The 27,502-nt window shown below is 38.0% G+C and overlaps 2 protein-coding genes across 4 annotated transcripts; both read right to left on the bottom strand.

Moving 5' to 3' along the window:
* Nucleotides 1–129: 129 nt before the first annotated feature.
* Nucleotides 130–20,845, bottom strand: llgl2 (LLGL scribble cell polarity complex component 2). Of its 3 annotated transcripts, none has more exons than XM_066664777.1 (27): nt 20,734–20,845; nt 20,572–20,630; nt 13,899–14,025; nt 13,584–13,681; nt 12,838–12,919; nt 12,611–12,726; nt 11,969–12,127; nt 10,957–11,119; nt 10,269–10,401; nt 9,389–9,443; nt 8,801–8,955; nt 8,017–8,228; nt 7,808–7,875; nt 7,292–7,445; nt 7,024–7,128; nt 6,543–6,835; nt 6,097–6,244; nt 5,717–5,867; nt 5,433–5,549; nt 5,051–5,217; nt 4,252–4,516; nt 3,923–4,085; nt 3,747–3,775; nt 3,121–3,168; nt 2,654–2,693; nt 2,496–2,557; nt 131–1,462 (listed from the first exon to the last, which is right to left on the bottom strand). In XM_066664777.1, the coding sequence occupies exons 3-27, from the start codon at nt 13,971–13,973 to the stop codon at nt 1,458–1,460; spliced, it is 3,063 nt and encodes a 1,020-aa protein (XP_066520874.1). In that variant the 5' UTR covers nt 13,974–14,025; nt 20,572–20,630; nt 20,734–20,845; the 3' UTR covers nt 131–1,457. The 3 variants fall into 3 exon arrangements, with proteins under 3 accessions (XP_066520875.1, XP_066520874.1, XP_066520872.1); XM_066664775.1 differs by having other exon boundaries at nt 13,899–14,022; XM_066664778.1 differs by lacking the exon at nt 3,121–3,168 and having other exon boundaries at nt 130–1,462; nt 13,899–14,022.
* A 2,511-nt stretch (nt 20,846–23,356) lies between these two features.
* On the bottom strand, nt 23,357–27,186 carry galk1 (galactokinase 1). Its single transcript, XM_066666035.1, has 8 exons — nt 26,875–27,186; nt 26,252–26,441; nt 25,857–25,976; nt 25,548–25,683; nt 25,245–25,426; nt 25,009–25,159; nt 23,732–23,894; nt 23,357–23,645 (listed from the first exon to the last, which is right to left on the bottom strand). The coding sequence occupies exons 1-8, from the start codon at nt 27,040–27,042 to the stop codon at nt 23,565–23,567; spliced, it is 1,191 nt and encodes a 396-aa protein (XP_066522132.1). The 5' UTR covers nt 27,043–27,186; the 3' UTR covers nt 23,357–23,564.
* Nucleotides 27,187–27,502: the final 316 nt, after the last annotated feature.

Raw genomic sequence — 27,502 nt, 5'->3', positions numbered from 1 at the left:
GAGTAGTATTATGTCTACATTTAAAAAATTGCTATTGTTGCAAATATTGCTCCTATGTGAGGTCGAGGTCGTTACTTAATAATGATCCTACAGAGCGTCAAATACAGGGAGCGAGAAGCGATTTGAGACACGGCCGTTGACACGTCTCTGAATCAATTTTTGAAGGAATTAGTTTGTTTTTAATGTTAGAAGTAGCAGTAGTTTTTTTTCTCATCTCAGTTTACAGTAAGGCCAATATTGACAACTATTTTTATGAATACCTTTATATAAAAAATTAAAAAAAACACAGTTATTAGCCTACTAATTACTAATATGGTAGTGCTACTACTACTATTGATTTTAATGTTGATAAAAATAATTAGTGGCCAAACGGTTTAGGGCATATTAAACCATTACAAGCTGTAATTGTAATAACAAATCTAGTGTTTCATTAAAATAAATCACCCAATAAACCAACAAACATGTTGTGGTGAAAAGTTTAAAAATTTACTCAGCAGACTTAATGGTAGTGTCAAATTACAAATGATAGTGTTCTTGTACATGATCAATTAACTACAAAAATATATTCTAGACCCAAAAAATGCTGAGAGCATTTTAAGAGACAGTACCAAAATATTTCCTTAAATCAGAAAATACAATCCACCATTAACAGGTACAGATTTTCATATACATATATATTAAACATTTGACTACAATATTTTAAAATTACATTCCTAAATTACAGTATGCATAACTGGCATAAAAAATGCTTGCATTAAAAAAAAGTTTAAAAACCAAGCCCCTTAGAAAGTTGTACCCCTAAAAAATTACAGCATATGTGCTACACAGTAGTGAAAAAGTACCTACAACAATAAAACTACACACTGTTCTCTTTTCTTTTTTTTGCCTGGACGGATGAAAATTAATTACTAGTTAGAGTACTTAGCAAAGTATTCAATATACATGTGGTTCATTTCTGTAGCTTCAGCACTTTAGTCCTAAGACTACCTACACATTATTTCTTAAATCCTGTGCAATGACTTTCGCTATCTTTTCCCTTGCAAGGTAATACGTTCATGTAAATTTTGAGGTCTTCAATCACATATAAAAGAAAAAAAAAATCACGTGAAAAAATTTTAAATTAACAGAAATACATAAAAACCAAATAATAAATGCCCCGCCACCATGCTTCTGCTCTTCAGTGTCAAGCTCTTGGATGGTGTAGCTGCAGCCCCACAGGAGGGCAGGGGACACATTGAAAGGTGGAAGCTGGTGAGATGGCTGTGGTTGTCATGGTCAGTGTAGATACAGTGGTCGGTCTTGGCAGGCACAGGCGGTGGTCCCTCTGACTCTCACCCCCTGGTGTAGCACGCATTCCTCTCTCCAGGGCTTCACATGATTCAGTAGTGATACTAGCAGTAGTGTTCAGGTATCTTCAGCAAGGCCGGAGCGGATGTTTCAGGCACAAGTTACAAGGCTCAGTCTGTAATCAGAGGAAAATATAAATTATATATTACATTCCTTTAAAGGATGGTATATTATTATGACTCCAATTTAGTTACAAAACAGGATAAGTGAGTGTTATAAACATCTAATTGTAAAATGTATCTTGATAATGTTAATACTACATAATTTCCAAGGCCTGGCTCACAGTCTGTGCTTTAATTACTCTCAAAGGTGTTCTATCAGGTTGAGGTCCAGACCCTTAAGCATTAAGAGTTCCATTCACTGAAACTATGGAGCCAAGCCCAACTCCTGAAAAACAACCCCATGCCATAAACCCAACTCCAACAAGTTTTACATTTGGCACAGTGTAAGCCAGACAAGTACTGTTTCTCTTGGCAACCACAAGACCCAGACTCGCGACAAAAAGATTTGCAGACATATAAGTGTGATTTGTCACTCCAGGGCACACTTCTCCACTGCTTTAGGATCCAGTGGTGGCATGCTTTACACCACTGCCTATGATGATTTTCATATAACACTTAGCTTAGATACAGCTGCTCGGCAATGGAAACCCATTCCATTAAGCTCTCTATGCACTGTACTTGAGCTAATCTGAAGGCCACATGAAATTTGGAGGTCAGCAGCACACTACGCGCCTCAACATCATTTTACGTGGCCGAGTTGCTGTTGTTCCCAATCGCTTCAATTTGGTTATAATACCACTGACTGTGGAATATTTAGTAGGAAGGACAGTTCACAACTGGACAGAAGGCATCTTATCACAGTACCACGCTAGAATTCACTGAGCTCCTGAGAGTGACCCATTTATTTCAAAAATGTATGTAGAAGCAGTCTGCATGCCTAGGTGCTTAGTTTTATACACCTGTGGCCATGAAAGTGAATGGAATACAATTATTTGGAAAAGTGAGTGAATACTTCTTATATTAATTAAAACGCATTATCATTTGAATTATCAGCACTGCTTTCAATGATCATGGTATTTGATAATACAATTTACCAAAGGAAGGCTAAATTGGGCTATTCTCTTTCAAACACAAGCAAAAGTTTACCTCCATTACTCAGCACTTTGCCTGGGGATGACTTTGTCTTCAGGCTGTTTTCCAAAAACACCCTTAAACCACACAAACAAAACCAATGTCAAAATATGATGTTAGGGCAATGCCACGTATGAATGCAAGTACTATGAGATGAAATCCAAATTACTCACTGATCTCCTTCTAGTGACTTTTGTATCTCCTGAAGCACCGCTACAAAGAGAACACAAACTGTAAGACTACTTTACATTACGTTAAATGCTCTTTTACCATTAACATTAACTACTGTCACTACACTTTAAAAGGTATGATAACTTCAAGAGAAAAGAGCTAATGATATCATTAAAACTTCATTTGTATAAAATGTTCATTTGAAAGAATTATTGTCAGACATATGGATTTGTTATTGATCATGCACATACAGTCATGAAGTCATGATTCTGCAGACATGTACAAGTGAGCATGAAGCATATGCTAATTATTGCATGTCACATTAAAACACACAGCAGGCAACACAGAAAAACATCCTGAAGCTGCTCTAACCTTCATATTTCACTTCTAACATCCAATCTCTCAATGGCCACCCTTTGATTTTCTAACTGCTATATGCTAATGGACTACTTCTCACTGAGGTACTCACTCTCATCGTTCAGCAAAGCATGCTCCATTACTTGTCTAGCAGAGTTTTCTGGAACATACAAGCATTTGGGTAAATTCAGCAAAAGCTTGTCAGCGTTTGAAAGAAAACTAAAGCAACAAACAAGCTTCTTTAGTTATGGTTATGCCTTGTGGTAAGAGAACAATGCCTGAAACTTAGTGCATGTCAAACAAGCAAAATATGTAGTGACTGCCCATCTGGTTTTAAGTAACTACTGTTTTTATATTGTACTGTTAATAGCCCCAATTCAGATGGTAATCTCTGATGTAAATTTGATAAGTCAAAACTGATGCTCCACATTAAATAATATATTAACAATTTGAAGAAAAACCTGTCAGAGGGATTATAAATAAATAAATAAATAAATAAATATTATTTATTCCAGCAGTGTCTGATGGGGCAAAACAAGCAAAACTACACTCTTGATATTGAACATTTATGATCAATAAATGTCTAAATGTTATAAAGCATTAAGAATGACACATGCACATCTTTCAACAATTGGAATTAAGTGGTCAATGAAGCTGACAACATGCATGGTTAAGTATCTGATGCAATGTTTTCTGTGAAATGTGCAATGTGAAAGACACTTGCAACACAAATCTCACCATAGTTGTCACTGTTCCTACTACAATTCCTGCAAAAAATATAAACAAACAGAAAAACACAATGAAAGAGAGGACTTTTTTATACATTACTGAAAAACAAAACCTTAAAATATACGTTAGTAATAGCTGCTCCAACATCAAATAAGGCTGAAAGCATCTGCTGATAAGCAAAGCACCTGTGGTCTGTGGATGCTCCATCAGGCTGGTCCCTGTGAGACTGGCTTGTGTGTGATGTGGGTCTCGTTTGAGATGGAGCCTCAACTAAGCAGCGTGGCTCCACAACACACCGAGCAGAAAGAGAAAAACGCTCAAACTCAGACGGAGAGATTAGGTATAGTCCTGTAATACAAGCCAAAAAGGTTTTGCTTTAACCTTGTGTGAATAATTCATATGAATTAAATTTTATATATATATATATATATATATATATATATATATATATATATATATATATATATATATATATATATATATATATAAATAAAAACATATGTATGTGCTGTACCCTGTCCATGCTTGGTAAAGACACAAGATGCAATTCCACTGACGTCCTCTCTTCGAATGCAAGGGTAGTGCACTTGCATTTTGATTGATGGCAAGGAGATGACATGTAGCTCTCCTTGATTGGTCAACACCACCAAACTACTTTCACCATAGTCATCTACTCGACTGCTACCAAACCATGCAACGCCAACCCGACGCACACGAGAACCATCAATTGCAGTCAGTTTAAGCTTTGCCTTGCTGCTCACTTTTGGCAAATTGAAGAGCTGTGAACACAGAAATATATAAGTATAGTCATATTGGGGAAGAAAATCCTAGAATAACAACAGTTTAAAATACAATAAGGCATATAACCACATATAACTAATTGTAAAACTGGAAACATTGCAACCCTTGCAACATCAGCGTTATTCTTGGTTATATATGTCCTTTGTAAAACAAGGCTCAGCCCAGTACAGATAATGCTTGTGAAAACCACCAGCAGGAAGGGGTATTCTATTTCAGTGCTTTATGTCTACCGACCTAGTTACAGGGTGAGCTTGAGGGTTCTCACTTTTGAAACTGCCAACAAAATTCTAAAGTACTTTTAAATAAGACATTCTACAAAGAAAATGTGAATAATATTTTGGATCCATGTGTTTGTGAATTAATTTCATGTTTACTAACTAGGACTGGGTTAATTGCTGTGTAACATATGACTGAAACCAAGAATACAAAAGAAACCTAATAGGATTATTTGTTAATTTTGGGCAAAGTGTGACAAATTATTTTACTGTAAACGGAATCATGCTCTTTCAGACCTTAAGCTGCTCCTCTGAAATGACAAGCAGTTGGTGAGAACCCTGCATGTCAGGGCTGCGGGCAAGATCATGTGCCACCTCCAGCGGCTCAGGCAATGGAGCTCCCCTCCCATCCAAAATCACTAATCCAACAACAGGAGCACGATGCATCAACTGGATCTCTTTAGCTGAGTGGGTAATAGAGAGAAAAACAGAGAATGAGAGAAGGAAAGGAAGTGTGATAAAGAGAGGTGAAGAGGAAATTGGAAAGAGACAAATGTGCAGACACTGAAAATAAACAGGAAATGTAACTGCTTAAATATCCATAAATAGTTCAAAAATCCAAACATAATAAGAATGCATGAAATGTTCTTGTGTACATTATTGTATGGGAGTTTTGTACCTGCATGAGCTGTCACTTGATCATCCATTCTCCGTTCTACAGGAGGGAGGCGCAGCATGTAGGCATAAACAGCACCACCATTGGTCCCCGCCCACAGGGAAGGTGCATTTTGAGAGCCTGTTAAAGATATCATTATTTTCAAATACAGAACGCTTTGATGTTTAGCAAGGTAATGATACTATGTTCAGCAAAGCAAAAAGATATAAGTAGAAAATTCAAATTCAGCAAAGAAAACAAGTTTCCAATATATTTTGTATTGAATATGATTAAATCCTATCATTTACTGTCAGTAAGGAATGTATCAGCAAAGTAGAGAGTCCTGACGAGGCCAGTGAAGGAGTCATCAGCAGAGCGTGCTTCAATCTTCCTCTGGACTGGTGCCAACTCCATTTCATGCAGAGCCTCTGCCTCTAACCTTGCATTTAGCTCCTGCAGCTACATCAAAATACAAACACACCCCCACACACTTTCAATTAAGTATGGCTGAACACAGACAGTGTACCTGAAGCCAATATCATCTAGGGCACATATACAGCATTTTTTTTTTGTAATAGAAAACGAAACCAAGCAAACATAATCAAATAAATAAACCACGTAGGTCTATAAATATAACCACAGATATAATCCAACAGCTTAAGCCACTGAATGTAAAAGAGAAAACTACCTTTGCTGCATTGTTGGGGTGATGTTTGCGCATGGAAACCCGGCTGCGGCGAATTCGGCGAAAGGACTGGCGCAGCGACTTCTTGATAGACTTTACTCTAGATAGTGGTCCCTCTAGGGCTACCTGGTCATTGGGGTTTAGAGTGCATCTAGAAATTTCCAAAGTGAGAATAATGCCCAAAGTGAAAATAATGACAAGGAATTGGGGTACAGAGTTAGGGAAGAGTTGAGTTAATATATTTACATTCTAAATTTATTATTTAAAAAAAATAATAAAAAATAAAAAATTCATGAATAATCAGAACTACCTCAGACAGAATGCAAAATATTAACAGCATAAAAAGGAGAGTACTCCTATGAGAAGGCAACAACATTTACAGTGAATGTAAAAAGAAAACAAAAAAAGCCATGTTCATTCTTTATCTTCAGCAAGAATATGCCCCTTACTTGACTAGAACATTGTTCTTCTGTTGGTAGTCATAAACGCCAAAACCATGACTGGTCCCAAACGCCACCAATTTCCATTCCGATTGCAAAGCAATTGCTGTGACAACCGCAGGAGGCTGGCACTGCACGAGAGCAAAGGGCTGGAAACCTGGAGGAAATGTGACTGGCTCCTCTCTAAGGTCCAAACGTGCATGGCCTTTCCAACGGAAACCTTCCTGCCCCTGCAGAAGGTCCACTACTGTAGCCTCCACTGTCTGCTCAGCTTCCTCATCATTTATCTCCAGCACGAGAATCTGAGAAACATGATTTTATTTAGCAGAAGCAGATGGAAAGGCAATTAAGTCCAAAAGGTGCAGAGTTGGGACGTGCAGAGTTAAGGAAGTAAAAGAGGCTACTGGTTCTGTTGTGCAGCAGGTATACTATTTTATTACACTAAATTATCAACATGTTTATTGCAACACAAGACTGCATGAGAACTTACTTGCCCTGCAGTCCCTGCCACAGTCAAGTAACCGCTATATTTACACAGATGAATTTTCTGGATGCCAAGTCGGGGGTCATCACTGTATGGATCAAAGCAACCAACCTAAAATAACAACAGTAAAACAATGAATCTATGTTATTTCTGACTAATTTTAAGCCACACTTCAATAAAAGCAATAATAATAAATAACCCATCTTTTGTCACATACAGCAGGTCTTACTTTATTTTACTAACATAACAAACCAGACAGAAAATTAATTGTGACCTTGCGAAAAGGTGGCCACTCGCCCTCAGTGCCTTGGTTCATGTTATCATTGGGGTCAGCGTCCGTTTGGAAAACCATTGATGTGCTCAGCTTGTATATAGGGTAAAGACAGACCCCGGAGGCATCCCAGAAACGAATTGTTCCATCTTCATGACTACAAAAAAAGATTTTTTCAATATACTTAACACACAACAGGTTAGACAGGTGCATCTGTTCCTCATACCAAAGATATTGCACAATGTTAAGTAAATTCACAGCAACATCAGGGAATACAATAACTCATTGAATTTTCTTTCTTGATCAATTCTTTTTCAGGAAAGTACAAAGTTAGTTGTGCAGAATAAAACGACATCACAGACATAACAGATTCGTTTTGCGCTTAGGTATATTTAAATTTACTAAAAAAAACATGATGACATTATGCAAAGGTGTGGCGCACTAGGTCCAACAAAAACAAAAACGTATCTGCACCGAAACATGATGTTTAATGGTCCTAAATGTGAACAGGCCACTTACCCAGTCAGCAACAAGTCTCTCTGAGGAGGATCTGGGGCAAGGTTCTGTCCACCATTTATTGGCCAAGGCTACAAAGATGAGATGGCAATCATAAAATATATATCTGGTATTGTGCACCATTAATATTTTATATACAGTAGTAGTAGTAGTAATGTGATCTTTTTACTGTATCTTTGTAAGTATTAGGGTCTACAACACTGAATGCACACCTTTCTCGAGTAGTGTATATTCTGCTGTTTGCCCGCAACCTGGATTCTCTCCCAAAGTTTGAGTGGGATGGAGGAGACATGGTGAGAGCAGGTGATTGCAGAGCAATGTAGTGGCACTAGGTATGGTGTCTGGATCACAGGCCATCCCTCACTCTGCAGATCCACCACTACAAGTTCCTCTTCAACCAACACTACCAGAGCACTGGGGTCCCCTGAAAGCATAGCAAGGAGATCTGATATCAGTAAAAATTACTCAGTCTAATCACTTCAGCTATATACAGAACTGTGGCTGGCAGTAATGTGTACAGGCTCAAAGCACTTGCAACTATGTTTGGATCCCTGATTGCTGTTCAGCTTCATAAATGCAGCTATGGTTAACACATTTTTACAGCAGCTAATATCCATGACTAGAGAAATAAGGTAGGATTAAATGGCTTCTGCGTAACATGTGTAGAACAATATACTATTTATTACAGTAAAAAAAGTGTTAATGATTATTGAATTAATCAAAATCTATGTTCTTAATTTCTATGAAGCATCTCTTCTGAAAACACACGGACCAAAAAGGCCGGAGTATTTCGGAAAAATGTCTCTGATTGGGTCAAGAGCTCTTTAATGATACTAATCCCTAATCTCTGGATCAGGTCAGGCATGATGCCTACCCAAGTTTCATGATACTGTATACCAGTTAAAAAGCAACTCAAAAAACAAAGAATGCTATATAAGACAGTCACCCGGGGTGAACAGTGACTTCTTCATACAGGTATTAGAGATGAGACTCTACCTCTATGACGCTCTCCATCTCTGATGACAAAGAAATCTATAATGCGTGAGGTGAAGTCCAGCGCTATATGGGTTTTGCTGTGTATGACCGAGATGCAGTGTCTGTCTCCATAGCTGGCCCTTGGCATGCCACCACTGAAGATGAGGAATGGGGGACTGAGGACAACAAGAACAAAACAAAAACTAAATGATACCAACAATAACAAAGGAAAGTTGAGTAAAACGTCTGCAAGCTACAAATTCATTATAGCAAATATAAGCATATAAACTAGTGGATCTGTTTTGTGGAAAAATAAGGGGTTGGGGGGGAGCACACACAAGGGGGGAGGGGAAGAAAAAAAACAAAACAAAAAAAAGACAGTTTTTATAAAGTAAGCTAAAGAATAGTGATAATAGTGAATCAGTGGATGATTTCAAGTGCGAGCGGAAAATATGAGCCTCCCAGTAGGGGTTAAAATTTAACCAACTACAGTGAGTCACACTGGAACATTCTGGTTAATGTCATTGCAGGCAAACACACCTGTGCCAGGTCCACAGAGATTAGAAAACAGACACACATATACTCTCTTATTCAAACGAACAGGCTCACCCTTGTCTTGTTGATATTTGGAGAATTTTGGTAATGGCCTTGCATGGGAAGGAGCCTGTACACAGTAAATGGTAATTTTAGGAGGACAATACTGTAACAAACATAGGCAGAGAAAAAAAAAAACAGCAAAGAAATCAAAATGCATTGCTTAAGGCAACCAGATTAACATAGATTAACCATATATTCAAAGAGCAAAGAACATTTAGAGCCAATGTCTTATTTTAAAGAGTTATTTTTGTCTAATATGTAAGTCCTGTTTTCAGAAAAGGAAATCTGTATTGTTTTTTATTCTCCTGAGCTTTATTAAATTAAGCAAAGTACAAAATGATTTCCAGTGTTTTCATCCGATGCCTTCAACACACTCTGGAAAGAGTAAAACCTTTAAAGAGAATTGATGTAACACTTTCCTGAAGCATTACACTATAACCAGGTAAATATAAAAGCTAACACAGCTTTGTAGAAAGTCTGTGTGCTTGACTTGCCAGGCAATGGCAACCACAAATTGTTCAGTATCTGAATTCTTTTATCATGTCAGAATGCACAAAAATTTCCAGCTGCAAAATAATCCTTAGCTCCAAAATGATTAAACACAGTAATTAGGAGGAAAGTTGATGTAACACAGTGGTAAACATACCTCTGTATCACCTTTTTGGATTGTGTTGCAGGCTAAAAAATAATGTGTTTATATTTACAAAATATATAAAAATACTTTTATTAAAATTAAAATAATAAAACGTTTCAGTGAAAACATTGGAATTCTCTACTTTGTGCTTTTGCTAATTCAATCAATGTTCAAAAACTCTGAAACTACAGATTCTTGTTTTTATTCCATTTTACAAAAACTTTTCTGGAAATAGGGTTTGTAAGAAAGGTATTTTACCATATGGGGTCTCCTGTTTTTCTGGTTCCATCTGGGGATCTTGTCCAGTCACGGACCAGTGGCAATAGCTGCCATCACTATGAGAACTAAGAATATTTCCCCCATCCTCCATCCACCATACACTATCTAGTGTCTGCAAAAAAAAACAAAATGATAAAATATATTTAAAGAATTTCAGTAAGACGTTATAGCACATGTGGATAGGTCTAAAGATGTATTTCAAAATATAGAGAAGTGGCTAGATTTTCAAAAGATGGACTGTCACATCTTACAAATTTTCAACAGCGGATTGATGCATCATGGCAGGTCTAAGAAAAATGTTCTTCCCTTGCTGTACCTGAAGCTTTATGCCCTGTATAATGTACACCACAGCACTGCATCATTGTGCACAATTAAGATATTTCTTCATTTTCTGTCTGTGTATATGTACATATGCATTTATACAGGTATGTATGTATGTAGGTATGCATGCAATGAACCCACTTGTGTTCTGTGAAGGCACAGTCATAATCCCACTACACCACAGTAAGAATGTGGAATATATTAATATAATACTATAATATCTGGAATTAAACTCTGATAGTATCTCTGAAATTAAGACTCTATAAATATCACATTTTTTCCTTAATATATGTTTAGTGAACTGGACAACAGAGTAAGACTACATGGCACCCTTCAAATGCAATACCTGTGTGCCAAGAAAGTGCTGAATGGCGCGTCGCCGATCCAGGTCCCAAAGAACCATCAGGCCTCGACTATAACCTATTAAGACCTGCCTGGGGTTGAGAGGATTCTCCTGCAAAGCCTCTACACACTCCAGGTTCCTGCGGCCCACATATTCCTCCGGAACCCTGAGAAACACATTGAAATATTTAGTAAACATAGGAGAATTCTGAAACAAAAGCATGCTGTCGATGGCTGCATAAGGCTATTGCAGGTGAACTATTTAAAGCATCTCAGCCATATCTGTATCTACCCAAACCATACAGAGAATACCTCACCATATCAGGATGAGCAAACAAAGAAGACTTTATTTGTCCAGAAAATAGCAAAAGTACATTGTGCTTTTAATTAAGCATCAAACATGTACTGCTTATATGGAGTATGTTCTCTTATCCTAAAAGTAGTTTTAATGAAGAATATTAAATGTTAAACCTTTTTTTTTTCTTAAAGAAGCAAAACTCTTTTTGGCACAAGAACTGCAGAACTGGCTGTAGCGCAATGTACTCAAACATTAAATACCAATGAGCCACTTAGGCAAAAAACTTTGCTCAAAATTAACAATGCATGGATGTAATTATTAATACGCATGTTTAAAAAGGCATGCTGCAGTTGTGGTAATGGTGGAGGTGCCCCTATTTATTTAGTCTGCCCATCATCTGATCTAGACTACACCATTTGGTACCTACTGAGGTGGCAGCCTTTCAATATATCCCCAGTTTATTTAATATATTGTTTTATATTACATCTTATTTCATAGAGATATATGAGCAAATGGATGCCAAAAGGATAACGTCTGTTAGGCCAAGCGGACCAGCTCAGCAAGGGGTGACGACTACAGGGTCACACAAAGTAATGACTGTAACAGATAAATGTTCACGGAAAATAGTCCCGCAATTAATTTTGTGTCCTACCAGCACCAAATGTGGTGGCCAGAGGCACTGGTAGTAGGTTCCACTGCAACAGAAGTTTTACCTCACCTGCTCTGGACATCCTCCACGCTGATATTGTTCTCTTCCAGCTCCCTGAAGCCAGGCACTTCTACTACAAACACATGTCCACCTTCAGTGCCCAGTAGAAGCAGTTCACCTGATGAGTGGGCCAGGACTGCAGTCACTCGTGTCACACTAGGAATGGCACTACCATAGAAATCACATGGGGTAAATATTAGGAAGCTACTGAGAGAGCAATGTAACATATCCTTAATTATATAATGTACAATGTCCTTATACATTAGCCGATATATATACACACACCAGTATGACTGGTCAGGTTTCAAACATTTGGCTTGATTTATCCAGCCACATAAAAATACTGCTTACTTGGATTCATTTTGCCTTGGGGCAAAACACAAGGAAAATTATGAGTCATTATGTCTGACTAAAAACATCATGGGTGAGATCTTGGATCTTTTTTTCCACAGTATGTCTTAATATATCATGACAAAGCATCAGCAATGTCTAGGTGCATGTGAGTCAGTATCTGAGTAGGTGTGGAAGAGAAAATGTGCTTAAACATTGGCTTAATGAGTCTTCATGGATACAACTGTAAAATACCTGCAATAACAAAGCATTACAAACTTTCTCCGTCTGACCATATCTTGTCACACACATCTGACTCACCCTGGAGGACCTGTGAGTGTAAAACGTCCTATCTCCAGCAGCTCTGACACACCTTTATGGGCTCGAAGTGTCCACATGTGCAGACTATTGTCATCTAATAATGTCACCAGCTCAACCTACAAATATATTTAAGGTCATTAAAATATTAAGTAAAATAGATAGTCAAGTGACTATCAAGTGACACATGACTATATAAACAAATAAGTTCATGTAGTTCATAAACATACCTGGTGTGGGAGAAAGTGCACCTGTGTAACTGCAGCATTCTCATCATGCAGTCCCATAAACTCTACTCCAGGAGCTCCATAGCTGACAGAAAGTTAAATGCAGCAAACAAGCTTTTATACTAACAAATAAGCACATCATACACATGACCATTACATATGCATAACACGTGAGGTATGTAACTAAAATCTTTATCTTTAAAAAAGTTTGCCGGTTCCAATTTAATCAAAGTTTGCCTGTTATTTCCTTAGGTTGCAATTTCACAAATCACAGGTGATTTTACAGAGGGTACAACTCAAGCTATGAACCAGGGCAACATGCAACTGCAGACTGACTCAAGCCCATACAGCTGTCTAGAGTCCTGATCTAGAGTCAGCTCAAATTAAATTTAATGACAAGAGGTTAACAATCGGGCACATTACTGCTAACCTGGTTAAAAAAATTCACTTGCTAATTATACTCAAAAGAGTATTATTCACGTATTGTAAATGACTAAAACTGGCTACGCAGCAATTTCAGGCAGAGATTAGGCAATTCCGTGGGAAAGCAGGTAAAGTATGCAGACACACACCCCTGTAGAACACATTGGTCATGGGTGTGTCAAACATGTGCAGGAAGTTAACGCATCTTGCAAAAAAATTAACCTCACAGATTAATCTTGACATGTCAGAGAGTAAAATCCAACTGAAGGCCTGATGTCGGCTCAGCAAAGTACAACACTGCATATTAACATTTTTCCAGAGGATACAGTTTAATGGCTCCAGATCTGGTACCAATGGCCAAAAGCTCCAGGCTGGGGCTGAATCCCAGAGCACTTGGTTGATGGGGGAAGCCATGCTCTACAGTCTGGATAAAGGAGAGATGGAAGTAGAAATGAAGAAGGTTAAAAGCTGTGTTTATTCTAACCAATAGTAAACAAGAAAGTAGAAATAGTAATTAATCTGTTGATGTCAGTGTTTTGTCAGTAGCACATTTTTGCTTAACAAGAGTTCATAGTAGTGTTTGCAAAAAAAAAAGAATGCAAAAATAACCCATTAGCTGCAGTAACATGTATATTAATCACCTTATTAAACTGGTAGAGCTCTTGCTTGAGTTTGTCCCTCTGAGAGTCATGCCCATGTCGGCGGAATCTCTTCATCCTACCGGGACAAACAAGGGCCCCACACTGCTCTCTCTTTCGCTCTCAGCTACTTGACAGACCAAAGGAAAATAGAAGAAGAAAGAAAATAAGTTAAATTCCATTAAGAGACCCATATTTTACGCTGTTCTTTCATACCTGTATACGTCAATTCTTTCACATGACAATTTTCCAACCTTTCCCTACACCTTAGAAACAAATTGCTTTTTTCTTGTACACTTAATGATAATTTCACATCAAGTAGTGTGTCACATTCAATGAGTTGAGCAGACAAAATATTTATCATGATTTTAGTGTGAATGGGCAATGCCAAATAGCTGTAGACATAGTATGTGTATATATATACACCAGACCATAAATGAGCAAAAAGAGTGTGTTATGTGTCCCTAGCAGAACAAGGATAAAATAAACATTGTACAAGGGGAGAGAAATGATGATAATAAGGACAGGAATTCCAGAGGAGGGGCTATAAGTTGCTGACTGAAACTCTCCCTCCTCCTTTGGTCTCTCAGTCTCTGCCCCCTCTCCCAACGGACTGCCTAGTTTCAGACAAGAACAGGGGGCTGGAGGTCAGTGAAATTTCAACAGAAGCACCTATTGTTCTTCTGCAGCATGGAGCTCAGCCCCATCCAGCCCTCACCCCACAACAAACAGCAGCTGATGAAAACACCTGTTGCACCAGGAAATTGGTTGGGATGAACTCTGTTCCAGGAAGGAAGACTAGAGAAGACCAATCCAAAAAATGCAACCTGTACCAACGAACACCATAAATCATATGATGACATTACATGAGGAGCACTGCAGATTCAATGTTATATTAGTGGCTTATGATTAGCTCAGCTGGCCAATTATAACGAAGTAGCTGTGAATTTAGTCAGTGAAGCCAGAGGAAATCAGGAAGGGAGGGGTGAGAGAGAAGTAGAAAGGAAAAAAAAAACCCTTTTCAATAAAGGAATCACAAAACCTAGCAAACACATGATGTCTACACGCATGAAAACCTGACATGAAAAATTCAAGGTGTAATTGACTAAAATTACAACCTTGCTTGTCAAAGTTTAACCTATATGGCACACAATGTCTATCAAAGGAGTATGGTTGTTTGAAAGAGTACAGGGGGGCTTGTAATTCAGCAAGAAAATTAGCTATTTTTGCCCTATTTCACATTTTTTTCTGCCTCTAGTGAATCAGCTGCTCAGCTCAACAGACAAATATTTTTGCAGTTATTCACATTATTAACTAAACATTTAGTCATCATCAAGCATGTGGCTCCATTATGGCTCCAGAGCAGGATTCACATCCTCATTCAGTAGTGGGGACAAACCAGAGGGGGTAAAAGGCCTGGAGAAGGCAGCCAGGCAGAATGGGCCTCTGTGAACCTCAGCTTATGGGACAATGACAGAGTGGGAGGTCTTCTACTTAAGAATAAGCTTGGCCTCTGAAGCCATTTAGAAAAATCTCAATGGGAGACCTGAATTAGATGGATTTTAAAAAGAAAATGGAAAGAAAAAAACTCTGGGCTTACCTTCTTAAGGTAAAAGAAGGTATGGGAAAAAAATGATACTCCTATAGTTTGGTACAATATTGTACAATAGTGTACCATTACTGTTTAACCCATACAGACCTATACAGTAGGAGCACCCATTAAAATATTCTATTTTCTCTTTTGATGATCAAAACGATTCATTTAAAATTCTCAATAAAACATGACGTATTCATTGAAATTGCAGGTATGTATGGCAAAAACCTGTTTAAATATTCGTTATCTAATACTCATATTATTCATCTTTACTGGTATAGAATTCTTGTTGGTAGATAAAAACCGGTTTAAGTAGCAGAGATAGTTTAGTTCTGAAGGTGCAACTTAGGGAGTTCATGTAGGAGTGAAAGATTAAGCACAGTCCAAGCAGGGAGGACTGATTACTCTGTTCCTTAGTATGAGAGTAGAACTATGAACATACATTTACAGGTACTTACAAGTTCAATACTACAAATTTGGTTTTATACAGCTATTTACATTATTAGCTAATAAATCTGACTCAATCAATACACTGACTCAGAGTAGCAATATATTTGCAATGTTCTCAGTGAATCCATGCATGCACAGAAACTCCTAAACCACGGGTAAACATGGACGTAAACAACAGAACATATTTGCATTTGAGCCTAACAGTCAATAAAAGGGTTCTTTCCAGAAATAATCCAGAGGCCTGTCAAAAAAAGAATGTTTTAAATTAGACAGGGATCCCAACTAAAAAGAAATTTCACTGAACTTATGATGGCAGAAGTGATGTTTATGTTAACCATGATAGGTAGAGCTCTTTACTATAAATGAAAATTAAATCATATTCTGTAAATATTAAGTATAAAATATTTACAATGGCAAAAAGCTTTGCTGTCATCTCTGGAGACATACAACTGCTTATTGGAGTAACAAGTGCTTTATTGCAATCAGTTAAGCACTTGCTACTCCAATAAGCAGATGTATATCACCAGAGATGACACTTGGGTCAGTCTGGGCCAAGATTGGTTTATGACCCCAAATCCCAAACCTAACTTGTGCTTGAGCATGTTTGGAATGTAGCACAGGTTGCCATGGTGATATAGCCTGGTAAAGTGTTAGATCAAATAAAGCTTAAAGTTAACTCTCTAAGCAAGAAAACCATGAGACAAGTTTTATAAAAAGACTTAACATGTAATTACACATGTACAAGCCCAAAACAAAATACTGCACATATGCATGTGTAGGCTATATGATGATTTTAGTGATTAGACTGAAAAAGCAAGTGCCATTGGGATTCTTGTTGGACAAGTCAGGAGAGGTGACCTTGCATTAAGCTAAAGACAACACTACCCTCATCATCATGTTACACCACCTTGTTTAACTACCTCTATCAAGAATTTGGCTCAGACTAGGTCAACATTTTGAAGCAGCCTTCAGCACTACATTCTGCATGCACAATATCTCAATAATTAAAAAAAAGACACAAAGGGCAAAGGCAAAATAAACGAATAAACTGTAAGACTTCAAAAGTCCTATTGTCCTTTACTTGTTGCAAGGGCAACAAGCAGTGACATGGAGCTCTAAAAGTGAAAGTGGGTGAAACTGAGCCACTCCCATATTTAATGCTTTGTGTTAAACTGTAAGCTGATGCATTTTTGCAGCTTAACCATTAATGCAAATTACAATTATTAGTATTTAGCTGCCCAGCATTACACTGAAAACAGTTTAATGTTCTTCATGATGCATTTTCTGCTGTGGAATCTTGCATCTGATACATGAATATTGTTATACAAATTAAAATGATGCAGCATCAGGGTCTGTAACTGAATACAAAGGACTGTGACACTTTAAAAGTTTGGGAAACCTGAATTAAGCTACAGTGTTTACTATATCCCCTTAACCCTTACGTCACTGCATTCTTGACATAGTGTTGCACTGAAATAGTAAAAGTGAACTGGGGTGAAGACAAGATCACAACCTGTCTTGACATGAGGAGCACTCTAAGTGGATTATTCCAGATCTAGTTTTTCAAGACTGGTTCACACAAAGTGAATTCAATATTTGACAGCACTGCAGAAATCATATTTATCATTGGTGGCATTACTGGTTTAAAAAATCCAAAGGACGAAATTAATCCAGATGTATTTTAGGTACCACAAATCTGCAACACCTTCCTTTAGTATTCTGTCACAATTTAATTTTTAGATACGAAATAATGAAGAAATTTTCACAATATTTCCAGTTCTCCAGAAGTAAATGTGTATTATGTAATATGTACATATTACACTGGCCAAACACTGACGTAAATTTGTGAATAAAGTGTTGGCTCATTTTTTAAATGCATTTTACATTACATCTCAGGGTAAATGCTTGTAAATACTTTTAATAAACATGTCCAATGATCTCAGTCACAACTTGTGATTAACAATAAAGCTATTAAAAGCTATTAATATTCAACAACATTTTTAACGAAGCGTTAAAACATTGGTTTCCTCAAAAATGTGTTTCCTACACACCATTACAACACAAAAAAGAAATTTAACAGTATGAGGCTTCAGGTCTAAGTAGTCTTTAACAAAAAAAAAAAAAAAAAAAAAAAAAAAAAAAAAAAAAAAAAGGAGTTCCTCTAAAAGTACACAAAGTTAAATGACGGCTGACTAAGACTGGACATGAAGTTTTATCACAGTACTAGGATCACATTTGGCTAACAAATTTGAGACTGCCTAAACAAAAGGCATGGGGAGAGGATGTGGATGTGTGGAAGTAGGCAACTTCCTTCATTTCTCACAGGCCAGTATGAGACGCTATTCTTAGTGATGACTCCGTTCACACTCACTGTCAACTGCTCAGACCCCACGTTAATCTGGAAGTGAGAAACCATCGTTTATCCGCTCGTCTTCCTCTCTCTACATTCCCATCTCAGATAAACAAAACTAAGAACTGCTACAGGGTGTGGTTCACAGGACGTCAGTCCCCAGGCTCACCCCTTTCCTGTCTTCTCTAACGGAAAAAAAACTCAGATTAAGTGTATGTTGCTGTGTGAATGTCATAGAATAGTGCAAATTGAGAGTTATTAGATAAGATGCACTATAACTGGTGAGAACTAAAAAGAACAAACACAAACTGCAAATACATGTTTTTATTTGCTCATTCCCTTATTAACTGATTACGACGATAAATGAGCTTTTTTGAGACATGATGCCACATATATTTTGTCTCTCATAAAATGACTGTTCAGGAATTATTATAAACTTTTACCCATAAAATATTCTCAAATGCGTTTACAGATATATATTAAATATACTGAATGCTGTAGCTTCAGCTTGTCTGGATTTGTTCTATTACACATACTAGTTTCAGTGAAATCACAGCTGAGCACAAACTAAGAACTTACATAATGAGAGTCCTTGCATTCATGCGACCCTCATTAGAAAACATGATTATTCTGACAGCCCTGTGCTTTTATTTCAGCAGCTAGATTTTGAAACATTTTTAAACTATTTTGCAAATGTCCTGCTTAGGGATTGAAGCAGTATTTCTACGTTTTAATTTCACCATTCTCTCAGTGCTTATGCAGCCTTCTACTTAATTTCACACATACAAGTCTACAAGTCCAAGTTCATGTCTAAGTGGGTAGGTAACTTGCACGTGCTGACCCACCCCTTGTTACCAAAACTCTCTAGGTGCAAAAGGCAAATATCTAAGACATAATGTAACCTCAACACCTGTCTTTCATAGGCTCATTTGAATAGATTATAGTATAAACATTTGTTTGTTTACAACACTGTGACTTCAGCAGGACAAAAGAGCAGAACTGTTTCTACATCAGTTCCAGCTAACCCAGAGAAGTGTTATTATCATGAGCCATGACCTTGATGTCCTCCTGTACATATCTTAAATTTCAAGTGGTTTAGTAACAGTTTAGTCCCCTGACCAGGCCTACACCTGCACTGATGACCATTATTTGCTGGTTTGTATAACGAATGACACACAAGGAAAAATAAGGGACAGAGCAGTAGTGTAATATGAGCAGCTTCAAGGCGGATGTGATTGTCATCTTAGCTCACACAGACCTGACAAACCGGTAAAACAGAAACAATGTTCCTCACCTACTCCTCCCACAACCCAGAGCGGAGTAAGTGGCCAGCACTTTCAGATTACAACACTCATGCACTTTATTTTCCTTGTATTAGATTTTTCACCTGGGGCCCACTTACAACAGCACAATAAATTTTAAGATTACCATTTTCTAACATCTCATTATATGAATTAAGCTGGTTGTTTTGGCTACTATATTTTAACACTGATATAGGTAAATGATCTGTATTTAACTAACAGTAGTGGATTGTACCTCATTCCAATAACAGTCTGCACAGAAGCAGGTACATAATCTGTAAAATACGATATTAATACATGTAAACAAGGCTAACAAGTTTTAAAACGTACTTTTCTTCTGGTTACATTGTTTCTATGATGTCATGCACCTGCCTATTCAGCCTACAACAGTTTGGCCCCACTCATTCACGCTGAAGTTATAAGGGATGTTTCAAGCTTCTTTGTGAATAAGTCAAAAGTGTAGGGTACAGGACTTCTGATGTTTTAAGAATATTTTCAATTTATAACTAAATCTAGCTAAACCAATTAGCCAGCTAAGCTAACTCATAGAACTTAACACTACTAATCAATTAGCGACAATAGCCAAACTAGCCATTAGACTGACTCCACAACATTCCCTGAAGAGGGGGAAATAACGCTACACAAGTACGAATACACTGTTAAATCCATATTAAGGTATCAACGTGTTTCTGAATAAAAAAATATAGCGGATATACTGACAGCCACCACCATTCAACACCTGTAGATATTCGGCTAACTCCGCTAACAGCGAGCTAAAACATACCTCACTGAGGAGGCTGTAGTGGGATTGTATTTGATTTGTCTATGTCCACCTTAAATGGACCAGCATTCCATTCGGGAGCCTCTGGAACAATAACGTAACCGCTGAACTATTTAAGGTGGAATAGCACGTTCGAAGAAAAGCGGGTGAATAATGAAATAACAATCTCCTGGCAACTCGGCGGCCCTTCAGAAACTCACCTGATCCGCGGCGACGTTCACTTCACTGTTTACGGTTGTGGGCCACCCTCCCGAGGCTACTATTATTTGAAACAAAACACAGACCGTGCGTTAAAGTTGAGGAAACAGTCATCTACCGGTATAAATCTCTCAGTTTGACCCTGCGATAGGTCACACACGTACAGATTCCTTAAGTTCTCGATGGTCCACTGCAGCCTCGCCGTTTCTTTCGGCCTCAGGCCCGCTGAGTGTGGAGGATTTCACTCTTCTGTTTTACCTCCAGTCACAGCGGCTCTGCTCCAGATCACTGCGGCTCAGACTCCGCCCTCTAACACACAACCTCGGCCACCTCCGGCAGAGGGAGCAGCAAACTACAAAGCGAACACGTCGAAGTCAGGGCTTTATCCCAAATCAGCCACTGCTCTCTCCGTAGTGCACTAGGTAGGCAGTAAAACAATTGCTCCTAACAGAATGTATATAGTATCCTATATTGTCTATGGCAACATACGCAACAGTGCATAATAAACATAACAGCTATTTGTATGGAGTGACAAAAGGAAAATGTACATGTTACAAAGGCAAAAGAGAGAAAAACCATTTAAAACACACATGGCTACTTTATTAGTCGTTGCATTTATTTGATTCATTTGTTTACATTTTGTCACTTTTTATTTTCATTAATCTACTTTATGTTTGCAGATTTTATTTTTTGAAACTTTGGCTCAATTGTGTAACATTTTTAATGGTTGAAGGAAGAAGCCGAGATGTTACTTTACTGTCCCATAACAGGTTTTCGCAGCAGAACAGCGGCTCTTGTGCACATAACGGCTTACGGTCTCATTCATTCATTCACTGTCTTTAGCCACTTAACTAGTTCCGGATCGCGGTGGGGCCTGAGCCTGCCTGGAATCACCGGGCGCAAGGTGGGAGCACACCCTGGAGGGGGCGCCAAGCCTTCGCAGGGCGAATGTCAATATTATACAAGGAATTATATTTTTTATCCAGTGCAAATAAGTTGGTTATGGCGACCTTTACAGTGACATTTATAATAGGCAGACTTTGACAGTACCATGAAGCTGACTTTCTGCACTGTATCCTTGTGTTTTCCTGCTCTGTTCAACTTTTAGTTCAAGATGGGGGTTGTTAACTAACAATATACAGGTGCTAGTCATAAATAAAATGAGAATATCATGAAAAAGTTTGTATTGGTCTTAAGTAATATTCTAATTTTCTGAGATACTGAATTTGGGGTTTTCATTAGTTGTCAGTTATAATAATCAAATGAAAATAAATAAACACTTGGAATACATCAGTCTGTGTGTAATGAATGAGTATAATATACAACTTTCACTTTTTGAATGAAATTACTAAAATAAAGCAACTTTTTCATGATATTCTATATTTTTGACCAGCACCTGTACCTTTAGCTCAGGTGGGATACCAAACTATGCAGAGCAGTATTGGAGCATTTAAAAAAAAAAAAAAAAAAAGGATTTCTCAGTTTAGACAAATAATTTAAACCTAACAATATTCAAATGGAACTACACATAACCCTGACTCATGCAACATTTAAATCACTAAATTAACAAAATTATAGTCTTCCAGAAGATTAATCCTAGACATTTTTCCTTCCATTTTTTAGTCCTTCACCGTGTAGCAAAGGATATTTCAGTATAATAGAGTATAATCATCTAAAGATTTTGGCACAGAGTATTAAAGTAGATTTATGAGATTTTCTTTCCCAAATTTATTTTATTCTCAGCTATTTTTGCTGTAATCAGTGTTTTGTAATTTAGCTCCAAAATATATTTTCTCTGATGTGTAGGCAATTCCAATAAGTACAAAAAAGAAGACAGAATTTGGAATCTAAACAGAAAAATGTTAGCTAGTACAATTTAAGAAAATGCACTTTTCATGACTACAGGAACATAAAGGGTTGGATATTTTGGACCATGGGTGATTTTCGTGATAATTGGTCATTATTACACTAAACACTATGTACAATAAAAAAATCAAAACACTAACATACAAACACACCTGTTTAATTAAGGTAAAAACTGCTGTTCTGCTGTGTACCATTGTTCTGACGAGTTGTGCTACCTTGTTAAAATGTGCTATTTTGCAGCTCTGCGCATGCTTGGACCTAAATATTTTAACCTTTTATTGTTTTTCGTGTTAAATCTGTTTTTCTCCAGTCCATTACACGAGTTTACTGTTATTTGCTTGAATGTTCCAAAACTGTACATGGCGAATTAAATGTAAAAAACATATAATTTCATTAGTAAGGGGATTTGGGATGTGCATATCTTCTGCTTATACTTCTGTTGGCAACATTATACACTACATTTAGCTCACCTATTTTAATTAAACAACTGTACATATAAAAAGTACACTATGGCAGCACATTTTGACAAGCACAACTCGTCATAACACAGGCGTTCTGACAGTATGTAAGCTAAGAGCAGCGGTTCTGTTGTGTATACAGCTGTTTTGCTGTGTGTACCGAGACAAGAGCTGCTGTGCCATACTCCCAGTATTATTATGACAGGACAAAGGGGGACAGCATAGTAACATCTTGGCTACAGCTGGCTATCAGGTTCAGACAGGTGGCGCGTGTCTATTCTTTATTTTACACTGTAGCAGGAGTGCTCTTAGAAGCTCATCCTTATGACAGGTAAGATGACACTGTAAAATACCTACTCTGTTTCTATGTGTCAGGCAGTCAGCATCAGTGTCAGGCAAGGTGCTGCATAATTACAGCAAATTATTTGCATATCAATAATAAAATTAAAGAATGAAACCTTTATAAACAAAGTGAACGTGCTTTATTAAAAAAAATGTTTTCATTTCAGTATGTGAATATTACTGTTATGCTCAATATAAATCCGATTTTTTTTTTTGATCAGGAAACATATACTACCTATAGGATGCACTATTTAATTCGTAAAAGGTGTTGCAGATATTGTTAGAAATGATATATGCCAAGCTATTAAGCTACAGTTTTAACTTCAGCGTTAATTCCCTGTTAAACTCAGAACTCGAGCTCCTTCTGAGGGTGTCGTAATGTAAAAGGTTGGGTGTCCCTTATACCTCTCCTGTTGAAGAAAACAGAAGTTGGACACAGTCAGTTAAGAACAAAGCATAGTATGAAAATGAAAATTAAGTGTTATCTCTAAAGTACCTGTATGTGTTTTATGGTTCTCTCTGTGGCATCTGCCTGAAGCAATGTTACTGTACATCCACCAAACCCTCCACCTGTCATTCGACTCCCAAACACTCCATCAAGTTCCATTGCTGCGGTGACCAGAACATCTAGCTCTGGACAGCTGACTTCGTAAAGGTCTCTGAAAGCAGACAAGGATTCTGTCTTTCACTGTTTGGTAGTTAAACTACTAGGTTTAAATTCCAAAGTTTATTCATTCATTATCTGTAACCGCTTATACAGTTCAGGATTGCGGTGGGTCCAGAGCCTACATGGATTCATTGGGCGCAAGGCGGGAATACACCCTGGAGGGGGCGCCATCACTCACACCTATGGACACTTTTGAGTCACCAATCCACCTACCAACGTGTGTTTTTGGACTGTGGCAGAAACCGGAGCACCTGGAGGAAACCCACGCGGCCACGCGGAGAACACACCTCACAGACTGTCACCCAGAGCGTGAATCGAACCCACAACCTCCAGGTCCCTAGAGCTGTGCGACTGCAACACTCCCTGCTGCTCCACCGTAAAAATTGCCAATTGCTAATTTAGGCACGGGTGACACAGTGGTGCAACAGTGAGTTTTGCATTGACATAGCTCCAGGGTCCTGGAGGTTGTTGGTTCAAGCCCCACTCCAGATGACTGTCTGTGAGGAGTTTGGTGTGTTCTTCCTATAACTGCGAGGGTTTCCTCCGGGCGCTCCAGTTTCCTCCCATGGTCCAAAATCACATGATGTAGGTGGACTGGCTACTCAAAATTGCCGATAGGTGTGAATGTGTGAGTGCATGTCACCCTGTGTACCTGCTTTGCACAGTGATTCCGGGTAGGCTCTGGACCCACCGCATCCCTGAACTAGATAAGCGGTTACAGACAATTAATTAATTAATTAATAATTTTGGTGCCAACTCCATTTGTAGGTTTAAAATGACTATAGTGGACAATTTATGAGAATATTAAGAGAAATATTAGGAATACTTTGGTCCATTTGTAAAATGGAAATCCCCACAAAATTTTACATATCAAAACACTTTAAAAAAATAATGTGGAATGAGATTTCCCTAAGCATTGGATTAATTCCTGTAGAATGATAATGAGCTCAGTTTAAAATTCTGAGACCAAGCTACAACAAAATACTACATAATTTGTACATATGAGGTGGGAGTACATTCTTAATTTTGGGTTTCATTCATACCCATACCCATTGATTACCAGTTTGAGTGCATGTAATGTTTTAATTAACAACATTGTTGTGTACCTGAGAGAATTGTGGCTCTCTACCATTAGTTTTCCAAACTCTTTATAAGCTCCTCTCTTGAGTGCCTCAGCTGCCTGTGCTGTGCGCTCAATCTCTTTAATCACGTGTTCAGCTCGTCTGTATGTCACACTGTCCAGACTCTCTTGGGAACCTAAAAAATAATTGGTAATCTTAAGCTCATACACACTTGGATAAATTACAAAAATGTGTCCTTTTGTCTTCTTTATTATCCTCACCCTCCAGATCTTGCATTGTGGCATCTCTTAGACTACTCTTGCCCAAAATGGCTGCTGCATTCTCACACTGCTTGCGTCTACTGGAATATTCACTTCCTGTGAGTGAGTGCCTCACATTAGAATTAGTGATAAGGATGACCAGACTGGGATCAGTCAGAGGAACAGGGACAGCCTCCAAAGACCTGAAAGAAACCATAAACCGCACTCAACAAGCCATTGGCAACAACGTTGGCTGACATTTCTAATACTGTTTATATTATTTAGCATTAAGGATGCAGTTTTAATATGTGGAAAACACTTTACCTGCAGTCAATAAGAAGGGCATGGCCCTGTTTTCCCAGCACTGAAACAAACTGGTCCATTATACCACAGGGCACACCAGCATGGGTATGTTCTGCCTGTTGGCATGCCACTGCCTTTGCTATTTCATCCCCATCATCTGTTGAAGGAGGTACAATATATTAAGTTAGTTGAGTGCAAAAAAATGTAAGTCCTTGTGCATTACACTCAAGCACAACAGATATTAGATACAAGTCAGAATTTCAAAGCTAACATTACTCTCAATGAGAAAGACTCAGAACATCATTCATTTTGATCAGTCTTTTAAATTACCTGGACATAACTGCTGAAGGAATGTGTACACTGCCACTTCAAGTGAAGCTGAACTGGACAGTCCACCCCCTAGTGGCACACTGCTGGCTAACACAGCTTTAAATGCAGGCAAAGGCCTTCCTGTGTACAAACCCAAATCACATGATTAGTATATTTGCTGCTACACTGTTTTATTTCAAAATGAAACAAAACTATATTTTGTCAGGAACTCTGTTAAATGCTGCCTTACAATTTGGGAGTTCAATTTTGGAAGCCAAATAATGAAAAACTCTATTACATCAAGGGTTTTTTAAACATTTCTTTTTCTCGCATGGAATCTGCATTGCTTGAAGTGAGAATCAATACACCAAAATTACTCCATGTTGATTAATGCAAAGCTGGAGGAAAAACTATACCTCTATAATGTTGCACCACCCCTTTAACATAATTGGCCCATGCTGGTTTTCCTCTGGTCAGTGGTGAACTTTCTGTTGGTAAATCAAAGTCCACTCTCTTTGGCTCATCTACAGACTCAGCAATGGTTTCAACTGAGCAGCTTTGTCCAGAGGTGATGCTGCCCACCATAACTGTTACCAGTGGCAAAGCCTGTGATCAACCAAACGCACAGCCTGGGATTACATGTCTAATCCTAATATTAAGGCAGCATAACTCAAATGCAAATATCAGAGTCAGAATCTTTTATTTATCGAAGAAATTTCTCTTGAAGCAGGGGTTAAAAAAGGTATTCTATGTTATCTGCAAACAGAAATTTCACAATGCACTCTAGAAGTGTTATGAGGATGTGTTATTTGAAGTAAGCACAGTTACAGTCAAGTACACTACAAAGACTTGTATTCTTTTTACAATACAATATGCTCCAATAGTACTTTATTTAAGTGGCTTTTTATTTCATTGTAAAGGCTACGAGGTTTGTTATTTAATAAGTTTTTTTTTCTGTCAGACCAAAATGTATAATTATCCTGTACTTCAAAAACACTGGAGTCAATGCTGTAAAAAGGGCAGTAGGTTATTCTGTTACCATTGGCAGAACCAGTCCTTGGTTGTAATCGGTGTGTTCCCCAATTAAATTCACTCTTCCTGGAGCACACACAGCAACCTGAGCTTCTCCCCCGTAACTCCGTTCATATGCCCGGCGAGCGGCGGAGAGCAGAGCCGCCACATCCAACACATTCCCGTCTGCAGCCATAATATACAGCGACTCACTACAGCCGAGTCACTGCAGTAAACTATATACACACAGGACAACAACCTGATGAAACAACATATAAACTTATTTCTTGACACCAAAATATGCTGATTCGCATGTGTACACTTCCTCTATTGTAGTGGACTCTGATTGGTCTTAACAAGTCATGTGATCTAAAACGCTGCGTGACAGCAGTGTGCTCCTCTTTTGGGAGATTAACACCACCAAGACTAGACAGAGGCCACAACTTATCACTCACTAGCACCATGTATACTTTCTGTTCCACTGATTTCTGTGCTATAAATTATAAGTATGTAACCCTCCCAACATGTACCTGAAGAATACAAGGCACATCTACTGTGAAACTGCAACACGCCCACTCAGTACCTCCTACACACGCCTACAATGATAAATTCACTTCAGAAAGTTCTCTACATCTGTTTATTCCTGTAAATTGTTG

The sequence above is a fragment of the Hoplias malabaricus genome, chromosome 3 (assembly GCF_029633855.1).
Source record: "Hoplias malabaricus isolate fHopMal1 chromosome 3, fHopMal1.hap1, whole genome shotgun sequence".
Taxonomy (NCBI): domain Eukaryota; kingdom Metazoa; phylum Chordata; class Actinopteri; order Characiformes; family Erythrinidae; genus Hoplias; species Hoplias malabaricus.
The sequence above is the reverse complement of the archived record's forward strand: the minus strand, read 5'-3'. Positions and strand labels throughout refer to the sequence as shown.